The sequence below is a fragment of the Sorex fumeus genome, unplaced genomic scaffold (assembly GCF_029834395.1).
Source record: "Sorex fumeus unplaced genomic scaffold, SorFum_2.1 ptg000018l, whole genome shotgun sequence".
NCBI classification, from domain to species: Eukaryota; Metazoa; Chordata; class Mammalia; order Eulipotyphla; family Soricidae; genus Sorex; species Sorex fumeus.
Genome location: NW_026606075.1, coordinates 22,336,253 through 22,362,089, shown reverse-complemented (window position 1 = coordinate 22,362,089; position 25,837 = coordinate 22,336,253). Strand labels below are relative to the sequence as shown.

At 41.8% G+C, this 25,837-nt stretch overlaps 1 protein-coding gene and 1 pseudogene across 2 annotated transcripts in view; one reads left to right on the top strand and one right to left on the bottom strand.

The window, feature by feature from the left end:
- HOMER1 (homer scaffold protein 1) overlaps window positions 1-7,860 on the bottom strand; it is a 136,892-nt gene extending 129,032 nt beyond the window's left edge. For both annotated transcript variants that reach the window (XM_056112634.1, XM_056112635.1), the window contains exon 1: window positions 7,597-7,860. In XM_056112634.1, the coding sequence (XP_055968609.1) occupies window positions 7,597-7,601 (5 nt within the window). In that variant the 5' untranslated portion in view covers window positions 7,602-7,860. The remainder of the gene's footprint in view (window positions 1-7,596) is intronic.
- Window positions 7,861-12,152: 4,292 nt separating this feature from the next.
- LOC130021653 (60S ribosomal protein L27a-like) lies at window positions 12,153-12,609 on the top strand (annotated as a pseudogene).
- Window positions 12,610-25,837: the final 13,228 nt, after the last annotated feature.

The following is a 25,837-nucleotide window of genomic DNA, read 5'->3' as shown; positions in this document are numbered from 1 at the left end:
GAGTACACTGAGCTTTTTCATAATCAATCCACTTATGGTAATTTTCTATATGCATTAGTAGAAATTAATGGGAAAAACTTAATGTAAGATTAGGGCAGAAAATTTAAACTCACAAAAAAAGATCTTATTTTAAAAATCCTCATAATTCATTATAAAGAAACTAAATGAAACAGAAAACTAAGTACTTAAGATTGAAGTATACTTAAATAAAAAAGTGAAAGACCCAACAATTTACCTAGGAAAAAAATATCAGACAGGCCAGAGAGACAGCAGGTAAGGCACTTGCCTTTCATGTACCTGACCCAGGTTCAATCCATGGCAACCCTGAGCCCCACCAGAGCCAAAGCTCAGAGCCAAAGCATCTCTGGGTATGTGCCCTCCCCCACCCACCAAAAAAAAACTATCAGAAATAATTGCTACATCCAACTGTCTACCCAAGTACTTCTAGGGACTAAGATTTTAAAATGGGATCTAATTCCCCAAATCCTCTCAGCTTTGAATGCACTTGTGTAGTATGCTATGATCTTTGCTCACGTATGTATCAGCTCTGTAGCTCCAACCCTACTAAAGATGGAGACAAATTAGGAACCGATCTTCCAAAGAGGAGGAAGAAGATTGCCTTATAAGGAGACCCTTCTACATCACCCTGGACTCTGCAGGCAGTGAACAAAGAGATCCAGATGTGCCAATAGACACAACATAACAAACATGCTTAAAACAACCTTATAAAGCAATCAAAGTTGCCTTAGTATTTATCATCCCTCAACAGTTTTTGTTTCCATTTTCTATTTTTAATATATTATGTGTGTGTGGGGGGGGGGAACACATCTGGCAGTGCTCAAGGGACCACGTGAAAATGCTTTGACTACTGTACTATCTCTCAGGCCCCTCAACCTAACTCTTGTTTGGTAATTTTACTTTTAAAATAGAGTCTTCAATTCTTACAATTAATCTGCTTTTCATGATTCTCTAATCCTCCAAGTCATATACTGTGACCATTTCAAGGTCTTTTTGACTTTTTTTATTTAACCATTTCAAGGTCACAGTATATGGGTTTAAATTGAGAGATTCTTCTTCTGAGCACAAACTGTATGTATTAATATGCTGAAATGGATTTTTTTGCGTGTATACACTTGTTTGCTCAAGTTTGGAAATTTAATTACTTTAACTTACTCAGGAAATAAAAATAAGATCACTGAATAAAAAAGTTAATGAAATCAGTAAGGATGTGCTTTTAAAGGTTTGTCTACGTACTTTTGTCTACATAATAAGTCACTGTCACTGTCCTCCCATTGTTCATCGATTTTGCTCAGGCGGGCCCAGTAACATTGTAAGACTTGTTACTGTGTTTGGCATATCAAATATTCTTGGTAGCTTGCCGGGCTGTCCAAGAGGGGCAGAGGAATTGAACTCAGGTCGTCCATGTCGGCTGCGTGCAAGGTGCTACCTGCTATGCTATCAAAATAACCAATTATTTTTATTATTTTTTTAAATGATTTTATTTTTTATTTATTTATTTTTTGCTTTTTGGGTCACACCCGGCAACGCAGGGGTTACTCCTAGCTCTGCGCTCAGGAATTACCCCTGGCGGTGCTCAGGGAACCATATGGGATGCTGGGAATCGAACCCGGGTCGGCCACGTGCAAGGCAAACGCCATACCCGCTGTGCTATTGCTCCAGCCCCAACATCACTTATTTTTAAAGGTTACATAATTATATTAATGTAATGCTTCTAAGCAATATTTTGTTGGGTTTTATTTATTTTTTTTGTCCACATTCAGCAATACTCAAGGACCACGCGGCTTTGGTGATCCAATGTCACCATCCTATGTGCAATGTAGTACAGGTACAGCCTGTTGAGCTATCTTCTCAGCCCTCCATTTCATTCTTATTTAAAAAAAAAAAAAACTCAGGCCAGAACCAAAGATTCACATACCATATCCATTCTATCTCCCAAGTAATTCCAGCTCTAATTATTTGCTCCTCTCAAGTTTATTTCTGTATTTAAAATAACCAACTCTAACTAGTTTATACAATCTTATGAATAGCTTTGTGCAAATATTCAAAGTTCCATAATCCTGATTCTCTTTTCAATATGTGTACTGCCAAAGTAAATAATTAATTTTTTCAGTCTGTGGTTTATGCCCTTTCTCCCCCCACCCCCTTCTCTTTTGTTTTGTTTTTGGGTCACACCTGGCAATGCTCAGGAGTAATTCCTGGCTCTGGACTCAGGAATTACTCCTGACAGGGTTCAGGCAACCAATAGGATGCCAGGGATCAAACCCAGGTCAGCCATATGCAAGGCAAATGCCCTACAGCTATACTATTGCTCAGGTCCCTATGCCCGTTTTTAAACTCTAGAATAGGATTTCCTTTTCTCATATTATTAAGCATTTATACATCTAAAGAATACTCCTAAATATTGGTGAGGTAACATAGCTTGCTATTCTATATAGAAGTCATGTTAGCTTTCCGTTAAGAGTGACTGGCCAACCAATCCCACCACCACCAGATTTAGAAAGTGGATTCCAAATATGGAAGCATTTTGGAAGAGTTTCTCTTCCTCCTCCCTCAAAAATCTTCTGTGTAGAGATGTGAAGAAAGATGATTTAGGGCAAAACCCTTAAATCTGCATCACCAATTTCAACACTGAAGTTACCCAGTTTGGGAAGCAGGGAGGAAATTGCAAAGTTAGGAAGAAGGCAGGGTTAAGAGTTGCTGGTAAGATTTATATTGTAATAAAATTATCATGTTAGCTCAATTATTCTACGCATGTGTTCAAAATAGACCTATTTCATAAAGATTCTCATTAATATGAAAAAGCCTCTTATTGAACCTGATAAACAGAACAGCAGGTAAGGCACCTGCTTCACACGCACCTGACCCATGTTCAATTCCTGGTACTCCATATAGTTTCCCAAGCCCAACAGCAGTGATCTCTGAGCAAAGTCAGTAGGAAGCCCTAAGCACCACCAGCACCACCAGGGGTCCCCCCCCTCAAAAAAAAAAGAAGGGGAAGCAACTTGTTAACATTTTTGCTATTTATACATTTGTCAAATTATGTTGTATACACCTTTAATAAAAGCTGAATGCCCACTGTATTTCAATGAAACTAGGGAAAACTTAGCAAAATACATAATGTCTTATGATTGATATCCTAATATATATGTATGACAGGTATAAAATAACTCTGTTAATTACAGATGATATTGTATTAGAATACAAATCTTACCAGCGATTCCAAGAAACCTTTAAGTAGTACTTGCCTGGGGAGATCTCAAAGCCTCACACTCTTACTTTCCATGCAGCTCATATATCATCAAAAAAAAAAATCTTTTCACATTCACTCACTAATTTCATAGCCGATCTCAGTCGACACAATCTGTTGGAAATATACCGTGCCTTTTCCGACATGTTCACCTCTGCTCATATAATGCCTTAATTCTAAGAAGTTCCCCGCCCAGTCTACCACAGGCATCTAAGTCATCCCCTGCCCTCTTCTCACTCTGGAATTTTCCAGGACCTGTCCAAGCGATTCACTTCCCCGCTACGGAGACAAGGCTCGCTTCTCTGACTTGGTGTTTCCATAGGACACAACACACAAAACCAAATTTTGAATTATTTTAAAAACTGTTTTCTCACCCTACTTCTCTGCCTCTTCACTGTAACTATTCTGCTTAAAACCTGTCAGTGCTTCCTAGCCAAGAGCAATATTTTTCAAATTACCATTTGCTACCACTGGGTTGTTAAATGAATTTAGTGGGTACCAACTGTCATTTTTCCTTAAAAATAAAACAGAATGGAATAGAGAAATACCAGAGCACATCACATAATGGCATTATTTTGTGACATTCATCATTTACAATGTGTGCAACTGATGGTGAGGTAAAAATTTGTATGTTAATGAAAAGAGTCACTGCCAGAAAGTGCTTGAAATACACCAGCTTTCACTGGATCCACAAGAGTCTCTAACCTGATTCCCACATAAGGCTCTAGGACTAGCTCTTGTTATACAACCCACTGGGCCCAAGCAAAACAAGCTCTTCATGGAAAGCCATATTGCAGCTCCTCTTCTGAGCGTGTCAGTCACACTATTCTCTGTGTCGTGAACAGTCTCTCCTATCTACTTGGGCAACCTGTACTCACTCATCTTTCACCATCTAATACCTATCACCTCCTCCATGGAACCTTGTTTATCTTTCCCCAGCAACAAATTCCTTCCTGGTTCATACACACTTTGTACTCTACTGATTCCCCTTACATATGTCACTAGACTTTTTAGTTTCAGACTTAGCTGTCTTCTAGACTGTACACTCCCTATGGAAAGGAACACTATTTATTTATTTATTTTATTTTGGGGGCAGTACTGGGCATTGAACCCAGAGACACAGTTGAATCTCTATCTGCAGCACTGAAATGCTGCGCATGCCCTTGCCAAAAAGGGGGAAATAGTAACATGAACAAACACAAAACCACAGACGTGTATCTAACTTTTAGGATGCTAAAAGTGATTGTGTAGCTCCTCTTGTGCTGTTGAAAGGGACTGGGTGGCTGCTTTCGCATACTGCAGCTGTGGATCAAGATTTCTGCATTTTCTTTCAGCCCCCCAAGAGATGTACCCAGTAGCCAAAGATGGAAAGAGGTGTCAATTTCACTCAGTTCATGTTGCAAAACACCAGTGCTCACTTCCATGCTTTCGGAAGTTATCTGAGGAATTCTCAAGAGAAGAGAATTCAGGGGTTTCACACAGCATGTGAGATAAAATCAGAAACATTATCAGGCTCTATTATCAGAGAGAACCACATTTTTTAAATAACTCATAATTGGGATGGGGTCACCTAATGCCTTGTTAATGCCCTATATGAACATAATGTTTTTTTTTTTAAAGGCAGCAAGAACAAAGATATGTTACTTGATTTCTGTTGCCTACTCTAATGGTCCTTAAGCGAGACTTCTTGGAGACAGGGATGGTGGGGGTGAGAGGGTTTATATTCTCAAATTTATCTGATTCTTCACTGGGGTTTTGAAGCTTTTCACAGACTTAATTTTACATACAGGAATGCTCTGTTTTAGGGGGTTTGACACACCTACTTCACAAACCAATTCTTGAGCTGCTTCACTGTAATTAAAAACAGTTCCCCCGGCATCACCAAGATCCTTTGACAGACTCAGCCAACTGTCAGTTTCAGCTGTTCTTTTCTGTTTCCAGCATCCTTGATAAACTATTACTAAAGGGTCACAGACTTTGTTTGCTGTTGCATCACTAATCTTCTTTCAAAGTAATACCTTTTGTTTAGACTGTGCTCACAATTATATCTATAATTAAGGGGAAAAATATATTCTGATTAACTCAGTCAAAAATATACTATGCAAATGAAACTCTTTACACACAGTATTAAATTTTAGATACTTGTCAAAAATCCAGGATTGCCTAGGGAAAACTTTGCCATTTAAAGTTATTTCTTTTTTATAAATAGGTCTAGAAGAATATATATTCCTTAGACATTTATTAGGTATAAAATACCTACAAATTGTGAAACTCCCACAAATGTTTCCTTTGCATGTTCTCTTCTATTTTCTCCTATTCATCCACTTTTGACAACTCAGAGGAAACGAGTCACTATGAATAAGAAAGTCATAGCTCCAAAAACACTTGTCCAAAGAAAATGCCATAAAGGCTTATTCCTTTTCCTCTTCAGCTCATCTCTAAGACTTCATTAAGAAAAGACAAAATAATTTCTAAATTGAGTTAGGCTGAAGTTTCTAAACATATGTATGCTGAGTGTAAACTGGGGGGGGGGGGTATTATTTTTCTATATTCAGTACTACTCCTTTATCTCAAGCTTCCCTTGATCAAATGATTAGTTGGCATTAGTTCAGCTTAAAAGTAGTAGAAAACGAATTTTCTACCATGATTCTACTACTTTATAGACTGCAGCTTTTAATGTTAAATTGTCACTTCTCTCTCTTTCTCCTCTCTCTCTCTCTCTTTCTCTCTCGACACATCTTAAACAGAGCGCTGCAGATTCTCAAGGGAAGCCATATTTCAAAGGTTTTGGATAGTTAAATTTTGCAATATTTTCTCTCATTAAAATAGATGCAATTCATCCAAAACATTTTCAAATATTATTTGCCAGCTTGTAAACTTAGAGAAAACAATTTCTCCATCTGAAAGATTTAAAGAACCCAACTAGCAATCATTAAACTAGAAATGAGAAAAATCATTCACCTTGTAACCTGGAAAAAAAATCTTTAAAATTTATCTAAGCCCTTCATTGTACAACATAAGAAAATAGAGTCCATAGAGGTTAGGTAACTTGCTCAGATCACCAAGCTACTAATAGCAGCACTAGAAATAGAAAGAAGTATTTTAATTGCTCTTAGCAGTACGACAAAACATGCAAGTTACACATACTGTTCAACACTTGTCATTTAAGTTTTAGATACATTTATCATTCATTCATTCCTGATTGAGTCTTAGGACATGTTCTGAATTTTCAAACTTGTTCAAGTTAATAAACCTCAAATTCTAACTACAACAAAAAAAGGGTCGTGCTATCTAAGAACTTCAAGTTTCGAGACTGGTGTGAGCACCTTTCGACAATCAGAATGAAATCTATCCTTCCGATCCTTGTCCATTAACTACGCTTGAGATATGTTTGTTCTACCATTAAAAGTGAAAATTCTGGAATTTTTCTCTGAGGAAAAACATCAACAATCTGTCCTGGAAATAGCCAATCAGCTAACATATTGCGGGTTTCTGTCTTAAATGAGGAAGCCACTAACATTTTATCAAGTTACTGTGTGAAGAGTTCATCCAAGGTTGGAAAATGGACTCTTGGTTGACTTTGGATCTGAGAGGTGCAGACCCGACATTGTGAAAACATACTGAAGACCTGAGCTTAAAAGCAAGAGAGAGAGAGAGAGAGAGAGAGAGAGAGAGAGAGAGAGAGAGAGAAAGTAAACAAGTTCCGTCCACAAAAAATTGTTTCCTTATTCCAGCTGTGATCTATCCAGTGCCTGGCACTACCACGACCACATCAGTGACACCGTCGATTCCACACGTTTTGGCTGTGGCTATTTCAAGGACAAAACAGAGGGCACCGTGAGGGCAACAACACCCACTGGATCATTTTCAAGGACTGTTGTCTAACCACTCATTAGTTTGCCACTGTGCCTTTGTGCAACCGAGTACTGCGAGAACGCAACTACTAGTCTCGACCGATACCGTCGGCAACAGAACCTGTCGGCAACAGAACCGAAGACACGGCTGATCATCAAGGGATGCGAGCGGCAGTTTGCCCAGAAGGGCGCAGAAGGTGTTAGACTCATAACATGATATTCCGGCTACAAATGCTATTATACGTCTGTGCGTGACCTCCGCTGTCTCTCTACAAATACAACTTGGCAAAAGGTTAGCACACCTACATTTTAAAATACGACCAGCTTCGAGAGGTGGCAGATTTCTCTGCAAAGACGAAACACAAATCACAATCATTTGACAGACTCCGCCAAACACAAACCTCACACACTCACAGAGAGAGAGAGAGAGAGAGAGAGAGATTCCAGGCTGCGTTAAAGCACAAGAATTCTTACCCCATTTTGCCCAATGAAAACTTGCTCTGAAGTTTCTGCTCTTAGGCTACGGAATAACTTCCAAAGGAATGCCTCCGTCAATTTCGCAGTTGCTTTTCCAGCCCCCGCGATCCTCTTCTGGAGGTATTTCAATGATGTTGACACATCAATTTAGTCCCCTTCGGTAAATTTTCTTTCTTCCTCGTAAAGATCAAAGCGTTCAAACAGCGGTGGCATTTGCTTATTGAAAACGTAAAATGCTGCGCGGAGGAGATCGCGGTCAAACTCTATTCCACACACACACAAAAAAAAAAAAAAAAAAAAGATGAATCTGTGTAGTCGGAAAAACGCAGGATCCAGCTTCACCGAGTCCTGTTAGAAACGAGTTCGGTGGTCATTGCGCCCGTGTCCTCCTCCAACACTCACGAGAGCCAGGTAACTCGGCCTCTTCAGCGGCGGCTAAGGCTGCGGGTTCAAATTTCTCCACCACGCTAGGTCCCTGGGGGTGGAGCGTGCAACCCAATGCGACGTGCACTTGAGAGAAAGCCCTACGTGAAAATAAAAAAATCTGACAGGCAGAAATGCCCACTGCTTCCCTGCGCACACGTTAGAAAAGGAAAGCTACGTAGAAAAAAAAATCTCCTCGAAGTGCAAACCCCGGCAGCTCGAGACGTGCGTGGCGCTCCACATAGGAATCTGTCTTTCGAATGCGTCCCCTCCTAAGACTCGGAGCGGAGAGGAGGTGGGGAGGAGGGAGAGAAAACGGGGCAGGATCGATTCATTCTCCCGAGGAGAATACACGGAGCCATTTCCAGGCTGGCAGCAGGCTGGGGGCGCAGCGCGCGCGCCGGGGAGCAGGGGGAGGGGGCCCGATCCCACCTCCCTCAGCCCCTGCCCGCCCCCCGCCGCCGAGCACAATGGAGCCTGGTTCGCACCCGGCTCTTCATTCGCGGCTGTCCCCTCGCCCCGCTCTCTCCCGGACGCCGCAGCTCTCCCGTCGGTGGAGAATGAATGAATGAACGAATGAATGAATGAGCGCGCCGAGCCCCCGCGCGCGGTGCCCGGAAGCCGGCGCCCAGCTCCCGGGCGGCCCGTGCGGCGGCGGACCGCGGGGCTGACGGGTCGACGGGCGCCCGCCCGAGTCGGGGAGGCTCGGCCGATCCCGCGTCCGGGGGGGCCACGCAGGCGCGGGGTCCGGAGCCTCGGCGGAACCGCGGCTCCAGCGCCCCCACCCCGGCTCCTCGCCGCTCCCGCGCTGCGCCGCCGCCACGCGCCGCCTCTCGGTCCCCGGGCCCGGCGCCGCCGCCGCCGCCGCCGCCGCCTCCTCACACTTCCATCACCACCCGCCTCCGCCGGCCTCCAGCTCCCGCTCGCCAGAGAGCAGCGCCGGCCCGGGCGGCCTCCAGCCCGCCGCCGCCGCCGGCCTCTCGCCGAGCCCCCCAGGCGCCGCCGCGCGGGTCAGCGCCGCCCGCGTGAGCCCAGCGCCGCGGCCGAGCGGGCTGCAGGGGGGCGGGGCGGGGCGGGGAAAACGGGGAGGGGGCGAGCGCGGCCCCTCCCCCTGCTCGCGGGCGGGGCGGCGGCCGGCCGCCGCCGCGGGACCCCGGTCGGACGTCGGGGGGCCGCGGGGTGGCCCGTCCCGGGGGCCGGAGGCGCCCCGCGGGCAGCGGAGAGCGCGGCGAGGCGGCTGGCGGCGAGGGGCCGGCCGAGGCGGCCCTCGTGGGGAGCGCTAGGCCGGCCGGCCGGTCCGTCAGTCCGTCCTTCCCTCCTTCCCCCGCCCCTAGTGGCCGGCGGCGGGCGGGGCCGTGCGCTGCGCTTCGCCGCTGCCTCCTGGCCCCGCTCCCGGCCGCCACAGCCTCCTCCGCGCCCCGCTCCAGGTGCTCGCGCTGTGTCTCCATCCTCCCCGCAGGAGGACCTTTAAATAGCAACGTCAGCGCGCTCCTCTCCGCACACACGTCACCCGCCGCTCACGTCACCGGGGTGCGGGGGATGATGTCACGCGGCCGGAAGTACTGCTAAATTAGGGAAGGAGCAGGGGGAGGAGGACTCGGCAGGCTCCTCTGTGCCCACCTGCTCGCACTTCTCCTTAAAGGCCAAAGCACAAGAGACAGCCTGAGAGCGGCTCGGAGAAGGAAGCGGAGGGAGGAGGAGATTTCCTCGCAGCGAATGTGCCAAACACGAGTGAATCACTCATGGCAACGGTGCCGAAGTGTCAAGCCAGTGATATCCCAGCTCCCACTCCCACCCCTGTGCCGCAGCATCCCCGCGCGCGTTTGTTTCGCAAGTCCCAGCTAGCACGGAGATGTGGGAGCACAGCCTGATCGCTGGCGGTTGGTAGCGTTTCATCGAGGCTGGAAAACCATCTTCGTTTTCAAAACGATGTGTTGCTGTTTAACTGCCCCTTCCCCCTTCTCCATCCACCTCCACCCCTCACCCCGCCATGTGGTTACCTGAATTCGGAAAGAATGGGAAAAGGAGCCATAAACAAATGTTGTGTTTCAAAGGATAGTAATTAAAGCGGGGAGGCCATCAGATGATCTAAATGTTTTCATTTGTAAAATAGCAATGTTTTGGCGGAGGATAATGAGCCAGTTTTAACTTAGTTCACTCATGATCATTGCCACATACTTTCTTGTAAACCCGTTCAGTTTCCGTTATCTGAGTTCCAGTCTATGGGAGTTAAATATAAAGACTGGGTGGTGATATTTTAATATTGCCACAAGCATTCTGATTATTTTTTCATCTCTAGCTTTAGTCATGTAATATATAACTTTCCTAACTAAATTGTTTTTTTTGTTTTCTATATGGCAAGGGTGAATAGGCACTATATAGGTTTATGAGTTGTATATGTCTATAATAAATCATTAATACTGTTCCTCAAATTGCAAATTGCTACAACGTTTTTTAAATGTCATTATTTTGATAGCTTGTTATGTAGACTCAATGAACTTTGCTTTAATTTGATTAAAGTTGGTAATCATGCTCCAGAAATAGAATTACTGCATAATGCTAAAGGCCATTGCTATTTTGAAGTCAATCTATAAATGCAGTGACCACCTTCTACAAATCAAAATTTGAACACATCATTTAACAACAGATAAAATATTTGGAATCTCAAGTGACCTGGAAAATCCAGGACATGGAATCAACAAACCAATAAAATGATTCTTAGAAGAGCTATAATTGGATACCAGTGCAGTTTTTATAAGGAAGCTAAAACTATAGCTTATGACATGTCTATTTCTAATATTTGTAATGTTCAGTTACTCACAATTTATAAAGGCCATAAATTTTACAATTTTCTTCATTGGAACCTAAGATTAAAGGACACGAGCAAAACGTGAGAATCAGTTTGCAACTAAATCAAGATTTCATATCATTTTTGCATTATAAAATTATAATCTAATCTTATATTGGGAAATGTTAAGGGCAGCTTTGTTTTGGTTTGGTTTGGTTTGATTTGGTTTGGTTTGGTTTGGTTTGGTTGTTTCTGTTCTGGGTCCCCCTGGCAATGCTCAGGGCTTATTCCTGTCTCTGTGCTAGTGGATCACTCCTGACAGGGATCAAGGGACTATAAGGGTGCCAGGGATTGAATCCAAGTCAGTCTTGCACAAGGCAAGTGCCCTACCCACTGTACCGTCACTCTGGCCCAACATAGTTTTTTTTTAAGGTTTTATCAAAACAAAGATATATCAAAAACCCCTGCTTTCATTTTTAAATATATATGCTAATCTTAATGGAATTTGTACTAATTCATATAAATGAGTAGCACTTTTTTTTGTTTGATTTGGTTTGGTTTTGGTTAACACTCAGCTGTGCCCAGGGTTAACTCCTGACTCTGTGCTCAGGGATTACTCCTAACAATGCCCAGGAACCTTGTTTCTGGGAATCAAACCTGGGTCAGCTGCATGCAAGGCAAGCACTTTGCCCCCTATACTAAGCCCAAAATAGAGATGCTTATGTATAAAATTCTGAAATAATACTCATTTTAAGATCGCCCCTTATCTTTTAAATAAAAATGCAAAGTGTTACTCTACTAAAATTTCTCTACAAACTATTTTTTACCTGAATGATACCACTAACTCTTTGTCTTGTTCTTTCTAGTCAGTAAATTAACCCTCTCATTTTTCCATTCTCAAACATTCTGTTGTACCCTCACTTTGCCATTCTCAAACACTACACTCTCGTCAGAAGTTCCTCTAGTTTACAATAACTTCTCTTCTTTAATCAACTGTGCAAAGGACGTGTCATTTATTTCCTGCTTTTAGAGTACTGACCTTTTGTTAGAGTTTGCTTTTTTGAAGCCACATGGTTTCTTCTCAACTGCTCTTTTGTCAATTGAAAATAGCATTTTAAGTATAAATCAAATGGTGCACTTTGAGATAGTTACTCAATTTACACAATTATTTAACTGTAACCTTTGTTCATATAGAATAGTCTACCAAAAATTTGTCAATTTGTCGTTCGAACTTGCTTTGAATTAACATAAGAAATATAAATATCAAAATACTCAAAGGAAAAAGCAAGGCATGTTATGTATCATAGGAAATAGATAACAGATCTTCCTCTGGCCAACCAACATGCTGGCCAGACTGAGGAAGACCTGAAAACACAAGGGCCACATGAGCCACGGCCACAGCCACATGGGCAAGCTCCAGAAACTCCCAGGAGGTCTGGGTAACACTGATGGATGCATCACCACAGGTTCCACTTTGACAAATACTATCCAGATTACTCTGGGAAAGTGGGTGTGAGGCATTATCACTTAAAGGGAAATAAAAGCTTCTGCACAACGGTCAATCTGGACAAACTGTGGAACTTGGTCAGTGAGCAGAAAGGGTTAATGCTGCCCAAAACAAGACTGGGGCAGCTCCCATCATTGATGACCTGATCGGGCTACTACAAAGTTCTGGGGGAGAAAAAGTTCCTGGAGCAGCCTGTCGCCCAGAAATCAAATTCTTCAAAAGAGATGAGGAGACTAAGGGAGTGGGAGCATCATTAAATGTCACAACAACTTTCATCTTAAAAAACAAATAAACATTGTGTAACTGAAACCCAAGCACAAAAAATTTGTAAGTCTACAACTGTACCTCATGGTGTTTCACTAATAAAATTTTTTTAAAATAAAAATAAAAAAATAAAAAAATAAAAATAAAAAAAAAACAAATAAACAGGGGCTGAAGCAATAGCACAGCGGGTAGGGCATTTGCCTTGCACTCAGCCGACCTGGGTACAATTCCCAGCATCCCATATGGTCCCTAGAGCTCCGCCAGGAGTAATTCCTGAGTGCAGAGCGAGTAGTAACCCCTGTGCATCACCGGGTATGACCCAAAAAGCAAAAATAAATAAACAAAGAAGAAAAATATGTATATTTTCTTTTCCAAAAAAATTGTCAGAGAAGTCAGAGAACTAATCTTTGGTTTTCCACCTAAAAGCAATTATCTTGTCTCCTACAACTGAGGCAACACAACCCTAGCTAGCCATGAATTTACAACCTTGACTGCTTGGTACACTTTTTAAAATAGTGAACTTCCTAGATGGTAATATATTTTCTTTTACCGGAAGAAGCAGGAAGTACTTTGGTATAGTTTCAGATTTTTAACAGTTCCTTTTTCCCACTACACTGAAAATTTGTGGAGAGGTTTATGAATACCCTCTGATTTTAGAATCTGTGGGCGAAGACATCTGTTTTAGAATTTACTTCCATGCCCTTAATAGGAGATAAAAATATTCAATGGGGTGTTCATAGATTGGTCCTGAGACCTGTCTTTTTCAATGAAAAGATATTTAGGAGATGGAAAGACTTTGTATAAAATAAAGTTAAAATTACATATATAAATAAAGTTAAAATTACATATATAAAGTTAAAATTACATATATATGTTATATATATATATAAAAGGTAAAGGCCCTCCCGTTGATCGTCGATTTGCTCGAGCGGGCCCAGTAACATCTCCATTGGAGACTTTGTTGTTACTGTGTCTGGCATATTGAATACTCTCAGTAGCTTGCCGGGCTCTCCGAGAGGGGCGGAGGAATCGAACTGGTGTCGGCCATGTTGGCCGCGTGTAAGGCGAACGCCCTACCCGCTGTGCTATCACTCCAGCCCATATATATATATATATATATATATATATATATATATATATATATATTTGGTTTTGGGGTCATAGCTGACAATGCTCAGGAGTTACTCTTGACTTTGCACTAAGGAATTATACCTGGTGCTGTTTGGGAAACTGTGTGGGACACTGGGTATCAAATCCGGGTCAGCCATATTCAAGGTAAGTGCCCTACCAGCTGTACTATTTCTATTTCTCCAGCACCAAGATTTTTGCTTATAGTTGCTTAACATTACAAACTTCCTTTCAAACTTCCTCTATTTAATTACCACAATACAAGTATTGCTTAAAATATACCCTGAGGTAGAATAGAAGATTAAAAGTTATCCCCCATCCTCCTCCGGCTTCTGAACGACCATGATCCCAGAGGCACACAAACCAATCTCGGAACCCAGGGACTTTTGGCAGTAATCCCTCTAGTTTTATTACTAAAATATTAGAAATCCAAATTCACGTGGCCACTATTGTGGCCACATGACATCATATGCTCTTCATAATCAGCAATAGAAAACAAATTATCTAATGATGTCTTTTTGGCAGGTCTGAACGTTGGGGAAAATTCCAATAATAATGTCGGGTCTTTTGTCATAATATTAAATGTGATCAACATAGAGAGAGAGAGAGTAAAGTGGAAATCTGCCACACAGGCAGGGTGTGGGTGGGAGGGGGGGTATACTGGGGTTCTTGGTGGTGGAAAATGTGCACTGGTGAAGGGATGGGTGTTTGATCATTGTATGACTGACCGAGACTTGAACTGAAAGGTTTTGTGACTGTTCTCATGGTGATTCAATAAAAAAAGTTATCCCCCATACCACAGAAATTTCAGTATTACTTGTTTATGCCACATAATTATGAACGAACTAAATAACCAGTCAAGATCAAAAGCAATTAATGAAAGAGTTGCAAGGAAATGAAGTGTCCAGTTGATTCACCAATCATCCCACCTCCTCCGCAGTCTGGCCAATTTAGGACCTCAGTAAATTATGTTTGGTGGTTTAAAACCATCTGTTATCAATAGTGTTCTGAAGACAAACAAGAAAGTTAGTAGTTTATGGAGCGAGTATAAGTGTTTGGTTGGTATCAACAGTTCTTGAGAAAAACTTTTTTTTTTCATTTTGGTTTGGTTTTGGGGCTACTCCCCTGGAAGTGCTCAGGTACTACCCATGGCTTGTTGCTCTGAGGTCACTACCAATGGTACTCAAGGAACTACAAGTTGTGTCAGGATCAAACCCTGGCTTCCTGAATACAATGCATGTGCTATAGTCCATTGAGTTATCTCTCTCTCCCTGGTAAACAAATTTTACTCTTCAGTATATATGAGCTATTTTATCAGAGGGCTTCTTAGAGACAAAAGGAGGGCAGTTAGGAAGTATCTTTTAGGAAAGATATGATATAGATAGAGCACATGAGAAATGACTTTATGGAACTATCTCCTGCTTTGATTTTTGCTGTAAATTTATTGTGTTTTTTGAATATGTTTAAAGAGCTACAAATATAATCCCAGACTCATGAAGGAACATGACAGAAACTTGTCAGTTGATTCTGGGTAGAAATCATTGTACAATCATGTGTAAAATTTTTGTATTCAGAAGAGATGGGGATATGGTGCCTTTGAAAATGTATGGCTAAATGTCAGATTTTGGGGGGGGTACTTTTGGTTTATTTGGTTTGGTGACATTGTTTTGTCAATTGTTCTAAACAGGTAGCAGAAAAAAAATAAGCAGATCTGCATGAAACTGTAGTCAGGAGAGTGGAGTAAAGCTTGGTCTATACCTGTGCATTTACTTAGAATGGAATACTGTGGAAGCTGATTGCCATGGTAACCAATAATCTTTTTCCTGAATGGGGAAACAAGACAACCATGAGGAAAATGTTTTAAATGAGCTACCTTATTTTGTGATTCTTTTGGTGCCAGCTAGAAGAAAAACAACACCCAAGGCATTTAGGACAGCCATGCTGATGAAGGGAAATTTTGTCTGTTCATAGAGACAAATCTGATGCAAAAATTTCAAAGAGAGTAAGGGGTTTGAGATACCAATTACATACTCTCTGAAGCAGAAAACAATTGGTAAAGACTCTGACATGGCTAATGAAGGCAGAATGTTCTCCCAAACTCAGAGGTCAGATTAAATATGCTCACCATTTGATAATTCAATCTGAGGTATTTTATGAGTTAATTGCCAATTAAAAAACTTCTTTTAAACTGGTTGTCGATTGTAGTTTCTCTAAAAATTAACATAGAAACAATAAATATATCTATAGTCAATAAATATTGATGATGAACTATATATTTATGACATGCATTATATGTGAATATATGTATATATTTCAGGAGAGGCAAGTTGACAGATATCTGTGTTTGGTGACAATACTGACTGTGTTATATGCTAGAATTTCTTTTAAGATAAAATTCAAATTGTATGTCTTGGGCCTAACAAGCCCAAGATGATCCTTACAGGGGTTTTCCCTTGGTTACCATTCCCACCATCATCTCTAGTATATGAACTGGTATATTATTAATTGCAAGAAATAGAAGTTCTAGCTAATAGTGACTCGTTAGAAAAAAAATTTTTTTTGCCTATTTGCTTAACAAGAAGTCTGAAGGTAAATGAGTAATGCCTAGCATGCATGTGACCTGGGTTTGAGTCTAGGCACCACATGGTGCCTGAAGATTGTCTGGAACAGTCCTAGAGACTCCCAAGCCCTAGCAGGATGACTCCAGTACTCTCTGCACCTAATGGCACCAGCAGCATCGCATCCTCAGGCCTCTGTATCGAACCGGTTGGTGGAGAATTGCAGATAGGGCCCCAGGACTCCTCGGCCCCAGTTGAAAGTCCCCTATCCTTGCAAAAAATATAGATCAGAGATCTTTATTGTGATAAGTGATTTTATATGTCCATATGTGTACCATGACCTTGTAAGATCAATGATAAAAAGTCATTAAAAGGCAGGTTTCGTCTCAATATGAGAACTAGTACAAAAGCATTAGATGTATTTCAATAAAATTGTTTGCTCTGAGAATAATTGGACTTGTTCTTTCTCACTGTTGCTGGTGACATATGTGAAGTGGGAGAAGAGGGATGGCAGCCTCGAGAAGGGAGTCTGCTGCTCCCCTCTGCCTACCTTGGTCACTGAGGCAAGTGTTGGGGAAAATCTAGGACCAATGAGAGTCTGTGATGAGTCTCTGCATGGTACAGACCTCACATCACACCAGCCCCACGAGGTTGGTTATCAAACCACACCTGAGTCCTACTTGTTTTACCTTGGTAAAAAATTATCCTTGACACTCGATTTCTCGGGACCCTGGAACACAGGCTGGAGGTAGGCCTTGCTCTTTGCAAGAAAGGTATCATTATCATTGTCACTGTCCTCCCATTGTTCATCGATTTGCTCAAGTGGGCCCAATAATATTGTGAGACTTGTTACTCTGTTTGGCATAGCGAATACGTCACAGGTAGCTTGCTAGGCTCTGCCGTGCAGGCGAGATACTCTTGGTAGCTTGCGAGAAAGGTAAGTCAGTCCAAAATCTTATCCCGGCTTTCCAGGGAGGCAGAGAAGGAAGCAGTGGACTTAATTCTCGCTGTCACCTCTCTGGAAGACAATGCAACAGGAACATCAAAATATTCGTCATGGTCGTAGCCGATGACCGTGAAGGAGGCCACCTTGCCTTGCAGGGCCCACTTGAGGCCCTTGCCTGTGACCTTGGTGAGGGGCGCGAAGGCTCCGCTGCTGACGAAGCCGAAGGACTTGATGGCCAGGTAGAGGGCCTGGTCTGGGGGTGTGAACATGACCCGGTCGTCCTCCTGGGGCTGCAGGAAGCTGCGCACGCTCTTCAGCTCTTGCACCTGAGCCAGCATGCGGTCCCCGGCCAGCAGTAGCTACCGAATGTAACCTGCCCACACAGCAGAGTCTGGCAAACTCCCCGTGGCGTACCCAATATGCCAAATACCAGTAACAATGATGGGTCTCATTCTCCTAAAGAGCCTTGAATATAGCACTTTCTTAAAAATCTCAGGGCTAGGATGAAGAAGACGTTACTGGGGCCTGCTCGAGGCAATCGACGAACAACAGGATGGTTGTGATTCGTGATTCGTGATTTAGTCCTGACACGCCCTTGATAGTGCTCTCAGTCTAAAGGCTCAGTAGCTTCCACACTCTTTCCTGTGAATTTATATATCCCCACTCCCCTTACCTTCATTTCATCATCTACAAGAACATTATGTGGTACTAAGAACAAGAGCGGTCCCTTGCATGTAACTGACTCCAGTTTGATCCCCAGCACCATATACAGTCCTCTGAGCACCACCTGGAATAACCCCTGAGAATTACCAGATGTGACTCAACCCTACCTCAAAACCCCCTCCAAACACACACACACACACACACACACACACACACACACACACACACACACACTGTGTGGAGTAAGAAAAAAGAGTATGTTGATGGTAGCAAGATCGCAAGATCCTAGTTAATTATCTTTGGTCTCCCATTTAAAAAAAAAGTTTAACAAATTAAGATCATGATATCTAGGCATGACTATACTCTTAGATAAACCAAGATCTCAAGCTAATTATTTAACCTCTTGACGCCTAAATTTCCTCATATGTAAAATGAAAAGAACAAATTAGAGTCCATCTTTCATAGAGTTCTTGTGAGGACAAACGAAGTTTAGCACATAGAAAACACTTGACAAATATTTGCTTTTTTTTTTTTTTGCAAAAGCAGTAGGAATTTTATTCCAGTATACTAGGGTCAATTATCTCACCCACAGAGTAGTCTCTTGATAGCGACCCCGACCTTCAAGTGCAAGTAGTTTATGTAGGGTTTGATTACATAAGCAGTACATGCCTTATTGTTTCAGAAAAGTCTGACTTAGCTACTAAACAAAGGTGTTTTGGCAGGTGTCCAGGGTATGTGTTGGGCTCTTACAGGTGTGTGGTTGCTTTATATTTGCTATTTTTAATACTTTCATATATTATTTGATTTGTACATAATGATCACATATTATCCTTGTGAACATATAAAAATAAAATTACATGAAATGTTTTATTTTTTTAATTTTTATTTTTTTTTCTTTTTGGGTCACACCTGACAATGCACAGGGGTCACTCCTGGCTCTGCGCTCAGGAATTACCCCTGGCTGTGCTCAGGGGACCATATGGGATGATGGGAATCGAACCCGAGTCGGCCGTGTGCAAGGCAAACGCCCTACCCACTGTTCCATCGCTCCAGCCCCTACATTAAATGTTTTAATCTCATTTATATGTGTATCATTGTATCACTGTATCACTGTAATCCTGTTCACAGATTTACTCGAGAGGGTAACAGCTCTATTTCTCCCAGGCCTGAGATTTTAGCAGCCTCTCCTTACTCATCTTTCCTAATGATCGGAGGCTCTTTCACTCTTTCAGGGTCAGGGGAATGAGAACTTTTATCGTTACTGTTTATGGCATATCAAATACACCTCGGGGAGCTTGCCAGGCTATGCCTGTGTGGGCAGGATATTCTCGGTAGCTTGCCGGGCTCTCCAAGATATATATATATATATATATATATATATATATATATATATATTCAGTCACGGTCCTCCCATTTTTCATCGATTTGCTCGAGCGGGCCCAGTAACGTTTCCATCGTAAGACTTGTTGTTACTGTGTTTGGCATATCAAATACATCATGGGTAGCTTGCCAGGCTCTGCCGTGCGGGCGAGATACTCTCAGTAGCTTTCCGGGCTCTCCGAGAGGGGCAGAGGAATCGAACTCGGGTTGGCCATGTTGGCTGCGTGCAAGGCAAATGCTCTACCGCTGTGCTATCACTCCAGTCTATATATATATATATATATATATATAGACTGGAGTGATAGCACAGCTAAACATATATATATTTCTATCTATGATTTGTTGCCTAATGTCTGAACCCCATCAAATATGGTGTGGTAATTATGGAAAATGGGTAGGAAGTGAAGCGGCCATGCAGTCTGGAAAGTGGCCTGGAGCATGATGGCAGTGGGGTACTGTAGGTTGGTTGCCAGGGCTGGGTTTCTTGGGGTGGGGAGGGCTCCCACCCACCCACCCACCCACCCACCCCACTCTGGGGCGCCCCGAGTGAAAACAGCCTGGCGTGAAGTCCAAGTATATTTAATTGCTTTTTGTTTGTTTGTGCTTAGGGGCCATACCCAGCGATGCTCTGGACTTACTCCTGGCTCTGCACTCAGAAATCCTCCTGGTAGCCTCAGTGAACCATATGGGATGCTGGGGATCGAACCTGGGTTGGCCATATGCAAGGCAAGCACCTTACCAATGTACTATCTCTATAGCCCCAATATATAGTTGATGTGTTGTGTGATGCTGAGAGTATAATCCCAGGCCTCATACTTGTGAGGCATGCACTTTATTCCTGAGCTATAACCGCAACCCCTCTCTCTGGTAGGCTTATTTTATTTTGGATTTGGGAGAGGTTTGGGTCAAATCCAGATGTGATCAAGGCTTATATCAAGTTTTGCACTCAAGAATCACTCTTAACCAAGATTAGGAGGACCATATGCATTGCTGGGAATTGATCCTGGGTCAGCTTGCATGCAAAGCAAGCTTACCCACTGTATTATCTCTTTAGCCCTCATGTACATTTAAAGAAAGTAAGTTCATTACATTGTACTTAGCCTGTCTTCGACCCTAGCACTATATATAGTCCCCTGTGCAATACCAAGAGTCACTTCTGCCCAAGCACAGAGCTAGGAATAGTCCCTGAGCATTGCAGGATACAATCAAACTCCCCCTACCCCACCCAAATAAATAAAGTATACTAAAATGTTCGTCATATTTTATCTTTGGATAATGAAATTTTGGATACGATTTTTCCCTTATATATATTCTCAATTCTTTCAAGTGATCATGAATTACTTTCTGTAATTACCAAAAATGTCATATTTAAAGATAAAATTATTTTTCATCAGTATTCTCTTTGCACTATACAAAGTTGAAGAGAAAACACTTGAGATTCCAGTGACATGAGGGATTGCTTTTGAAACATTTTGAAATTATATTTTTATTGGTTTTAACAAGATTTACAACCTATTCAAAAATGCAATAGAGTGGGCATCAGAAAATAATTTGAAAGTACTGGAAACAGAACAGCACATGAATAGTTATGAAATTTAGCAACATATAACTGTTGAAAACCAATTTTTAGAATCTATAATGGCAGCTGTTCCACTAATAGGTATGCTGTATGTAGAATAAAATGAAAAGATTTGGTGGGGGGCACACCAGGAAGAGCTTAGGAGACCACACAGTGCCAGGCATCTAGGTCACAGTTTCCATACGCAAAGCATTTACTTAATTCCTTTGAACCATCTCCCTAGTCCTAAAAAGGAAAAAAAAAAAAGAAAGAAAGTAGACATTAAAGGTGAATAAAGGTTAAATAAAATATTTTGATAAAACATGTATTGTGTGACCTAGAGAGGAAAAGGAGCTTGTCTTGCATGCTGCCAACTCTGGTTCAAATCTCCAGCACTACATATAGTCCTCCAAATACTGCCAAGAGAGGTCCTGGAGCACAAAGTCAAGAGTAAGCCCTAAGCAACACTGGGAATAGTCCCAAACTACCCTTCCCCAAAACTTGTCTTAGTAAAAGTGCAATAAAGGAGTGTATGCTTCCCTAAGCATTGCCAGCAGTGATCCTTGAGTACAGAACCAGGAGGAAGCTCTGAGCACCACTGGGTGTGGCCCTCAAACAAAAAACATTAACAAAAACAAAAGGATCTTATCTGTGATAATAGAACATCCCACACTTTGGACTCAGGGAGAAAGTAGGCCTTGTCTCTTTTGCCAGAACCTGGAGTGAACACTGAAGCTCCAACTACACGGAGTTTTGCTGTTTTCACATGAAATTTTCACATTTTCTTTTTTCCTAACTAATGGCTTCCCACTGTGACCCCAAATCCCACGGTGACTCCAATCCCACTGTGACCCTTCATCTTCAAAAGGCGTCAACACTCCTTCACTTTAAGTGTCTAAGAATAAGAGCTGCTGTTCCCTCTCCGCCTACTTGCGAACCCTCCGATTTTCTTGTCATTTCCTCCACTGATGTCACTGGCATTTTCTACTTAAAAGAAGTCAGTATCATGAAGGAACCTAATTGCTTGAACACATATTAAATGTCTTTATCCCACCATAGAAAGATCTCTGAAATCCTACCGTTTATGCAACTCCAAATTGAGGTGCTTATTAATTTAATTTTTTTTTTAATTTTGGGGTCACACCCGGCGATGCACAGGGGTTATTCCTGGTCCATGCACTCAGGAATTACTTCTGGCGGTGCTCAGGGGCCCATATAGGATGCTGAGAATCGAACCCAGGTGGGCCGCGAGCAAGGCAAATGCCCTACCTGCTGTACTATTGCTCCATCCCCCAAATCGAGGTGTTTATTGATTGATATTCTCTACTCATTTTAAGTCAGCTCTGCAACCAGCTCTTTAAAAAAATTTTTTTTGTATTGGGAGGGCTTTAATGGTAGCACAGATGGTAGGGCCCTTGGCTCATATGTGGCCCAACCAGGTTTGACCCCCTGTTCTCCCATGTATCCCCCACTTCCAGAAGTGATTCCTGAGCACAGAGTCAGGAGTGAACCTTGAGCACTGCCAGGTGTGCCCCAAAACCAAACCAAAACAAACTAAAAGTAGCATAAGGGACTAGATAATTCAGGTTAGGGTATTGATGCTCCCTGCAGTGGACCTTGCACCATTTGTTCCCTGAGCACCTCTAGGTGGGACCCGGTGAGGCTCCACACCAAATAAATCAATCAGTTTAGCGAGGATCCAACCTTTAAAATTTGTTAGTCAGAAATGTCTTCACATATAATGTTTTGAGAAACTTATATTTATAAATTTCCTACACTAGTTTTTTCTTTGGCACAATAGCCATTATTTCTGTGAAAACTTTATAAAAGTTTATGAATTTCCCTCAGAAGTCGTCAGTGAAAAGAAAGGTAGCTATCTTTCTCCAGCAGATAGTTTTCAGTTTTCTGTAAAAACTGTAAAAGTTACTTCCGTTTAATCACAAATTCAACTACTTGGTTCAGTTTGGTATAAAAGCCAGAATTGTTAAGTTTCCAAAGCTATACTTGTCATTTGTTTTAGAAAAAAAATATTTTATTCTCTTTTGGATTTTGGGTCATACTCTGCTCTACTTGGAGCTCACTCCTAACTCTGAGCTCAGGGATCACTCTTGGCAGAGCTCTGTGATGTTGGTGATTCAACTACAGTTGTCCACATGCAAGGTCAATGCCCTACCCACTGTACTATTGCTCTGGCCTTATGTTAGAAAAAATTCTTAAAGTAAGCAATGCATAAGCTACTCCTGGAAAAACCTCTCAGTCAACCCATCGCGACCCAAATGAGTTGTTAATTTTTTATTCATTTCTGATCAGTAGGGCCAAAAGCCCAGCAGGGATTTGTCTTTTGCTTAGGATCCAGCTGAGTTTGAACCCAGAGCTGCTTTTTCAAACCTCTACTGTAACCTCTATGCTCTTTTGCCCCTTACTTAAAGCTAAATGAACCATTCTTAGAACAACAGGTCAGGTTGCCTATCTTAGGAGGTTGCTATTTACATTCAAGTCTGGCACTGCAACAGAGGCATCATGGAGGCCAAGTGACTTAACTTGTGGATCCTGTTTCTTTATCTACTGAAAATGAGATGACAGATTTCGTGACCTTTAGGGTCTTCTACTGCTAATTCTATTTATGTCAATATTCATTAACCCCTATTTGGTCACAAAGAAGCACTGCAATAACATAAGAAATGTGCAAATATGCCTCTCTTTTAAATGTAAAGAAACTGATTAGAAGCATCTGTCTGCTTCTCAATTGCTTGCATCACAATCTGTGTTAAATATTTTCTCTCTCTTACATTTTTCTAAATAAAACTATTTTACTTCACAAAAAATGGTTTAATAGTATTCATGACAATTCCTCCACATAGGAGTAAGTTGTTGTTTTATCATTTTACTTTATAGTTAAAAAAAACCCACAAAAAACCCAAAACCAAACCAAAAAAAAAAGCTCAGAGGGTACTCATTAATCAGTACAACTCTCCCTTTTGAATGTGATGGCAGTTATGCCAGTAAATGAATTTTATTCACTGCCATGAGTAGTAAATATGTTATATAAAACATATTATATCTATTAAATTATTGTCTTAAAACAAATTTGAAAGTACCAAACATTTATTCTTTTATTCAGACTGTACTCAGGGTGAGCTAGTGAAGGGTACAAATTTAGCTCACAGACTGACTTTTGCAATGGTATTTTGGGGTTTTTAGGCTTCTCTTATTCTATATGTGATAAGTCAGTTTTTTTTTCATATTCCCATTATAAGAGAAACCTATGCTGATTATTTTGCTTTCCCTTTTTCTCCAACTCCCTACTTCAGTCCTGCCCAAGTTTCTCCACCCCCATCTTTTCACACCCTTCTCTGCGTGCCTTGGCCTCAGAAGAGCGAAATTTGCTGACCACAGGTCCATGACTGGCTGTGCTGGAACACACAGGCTGAGGGGGCAGCGGTGTGTCTCTCTTTCCCTATCTCCTGTCGTGGCACCTTAACCCCAACAGTCACTGCTTCAGTCCTCCCCAACCACATACTCTCCTCTGGTTCTAGCACTCACATCCAGGACTCTGCTAATTCTAAGTTTTTTTTGTTTGTCTCTTCAGCTCCGGAGAAAGTGGGCTCTCTTGTAGCTGGTCACTGAGTGCTCCGCCATACTTCTTTTGTTTGTTTTTAGACGACACAGGTGATGCTCAGGTGTTTCTCCTGACTCTGCACTGGGGAATCACTCCTGGTGGTGCTTCTGGGATGCTGGAGATCAAAAGCGGGTCTGTTGCGGCTGCGCAAGGCATTTTACCTGCTGTACTATCCCTCCCACCCCACTCCAGGCAATTCTGAATCTGTGTACCAAGTTTTCCAATCATCATACTTTTGTTTCTTTTCTTAATCTCTTCCATATAGCATTATTGAATAGCCTTTTAAGTAGGATCTTCATTTGAAGAGAATCAATCTAGGGTAAACTTTGTTTCTTCCCCAGGGCCCTGACTAATTTACCATCTCCCATCTACAATTTTTAATTTTTGTTTTATTGTTTGGGGGCCAGACCGGCGGTGGTGCTTGGGACTTACTCCTGGCTCTGTGCTCAAGAATCACTGCGGATTAGGGTATGTATGGTGCTGGGGATTTGAACTGGGTTGGCTATGTGCAAGGCAAATTCCTTACCCTCCTGTACTCTCCGATTTATAGTCTATTACATTGTCATTTCAGCACCTAATTTGGAAGATTTGCTTTAGTCAATAAATACATGTTGAGCATTTGGCATGCTCAAGACTATACAAAGTATCACGGAGTCATGTATAATGATTATTGCCCTTGGGAAGTTTATGGTCTAGTTAGAAATTCTTTGATCAACGTATGAAACTATTATCATGTAACACAAAACTTACAGTGTGAAATTAGGTACTTCATAGGACTTGTGAAATGAAGTGAAATAAAATTATATTAGAAAGGCTCACCTTCCAGGTATGCTACACTTCTTGTTTATATTTCTTATTTCCTAAATTGGAAACACTTTAAACTATTAGACTTAAAAAACACATTTAATCAAACTAGTAGGTATCAGTGAAATTTTAACCAGCTGTGGAACATTCATGCTTAAAATATCTTGAATCAGTAAAATGTGTCCAAATGTTTATCTGCTATATAAACATCACAGTGGCCAAGAGGTCATTCTTGGATGTGAAAGGGAATTTGCTAATCAAACAAGAAGGACAGAGCATTTGCCATCAGTCTGGAACTACACACTATTCCCACACACAACTTGCATAAGAAAGCAATCCGTTGTTGCTGACTTTGGCTTTAACAGTCTTCTGAGAGGCCCAGAGAAAAGCATTAAAATTCAACCCTGCTCATTTGCAAATCCCTTACTTGGTTCAGGAAGTAACCCCCAGGGATAAGAAAACAGAAAAGACAAATAGGACACTGTGGTTCCAAGTGTGATTATTTGAATCCATTAAATGGGTTACTTTATCACAAAGACAGTAGTCCAAAATAGCAGTTTGATACTTCAACCCTAGGTAGGGAGGGAAAGACCCCAGGGT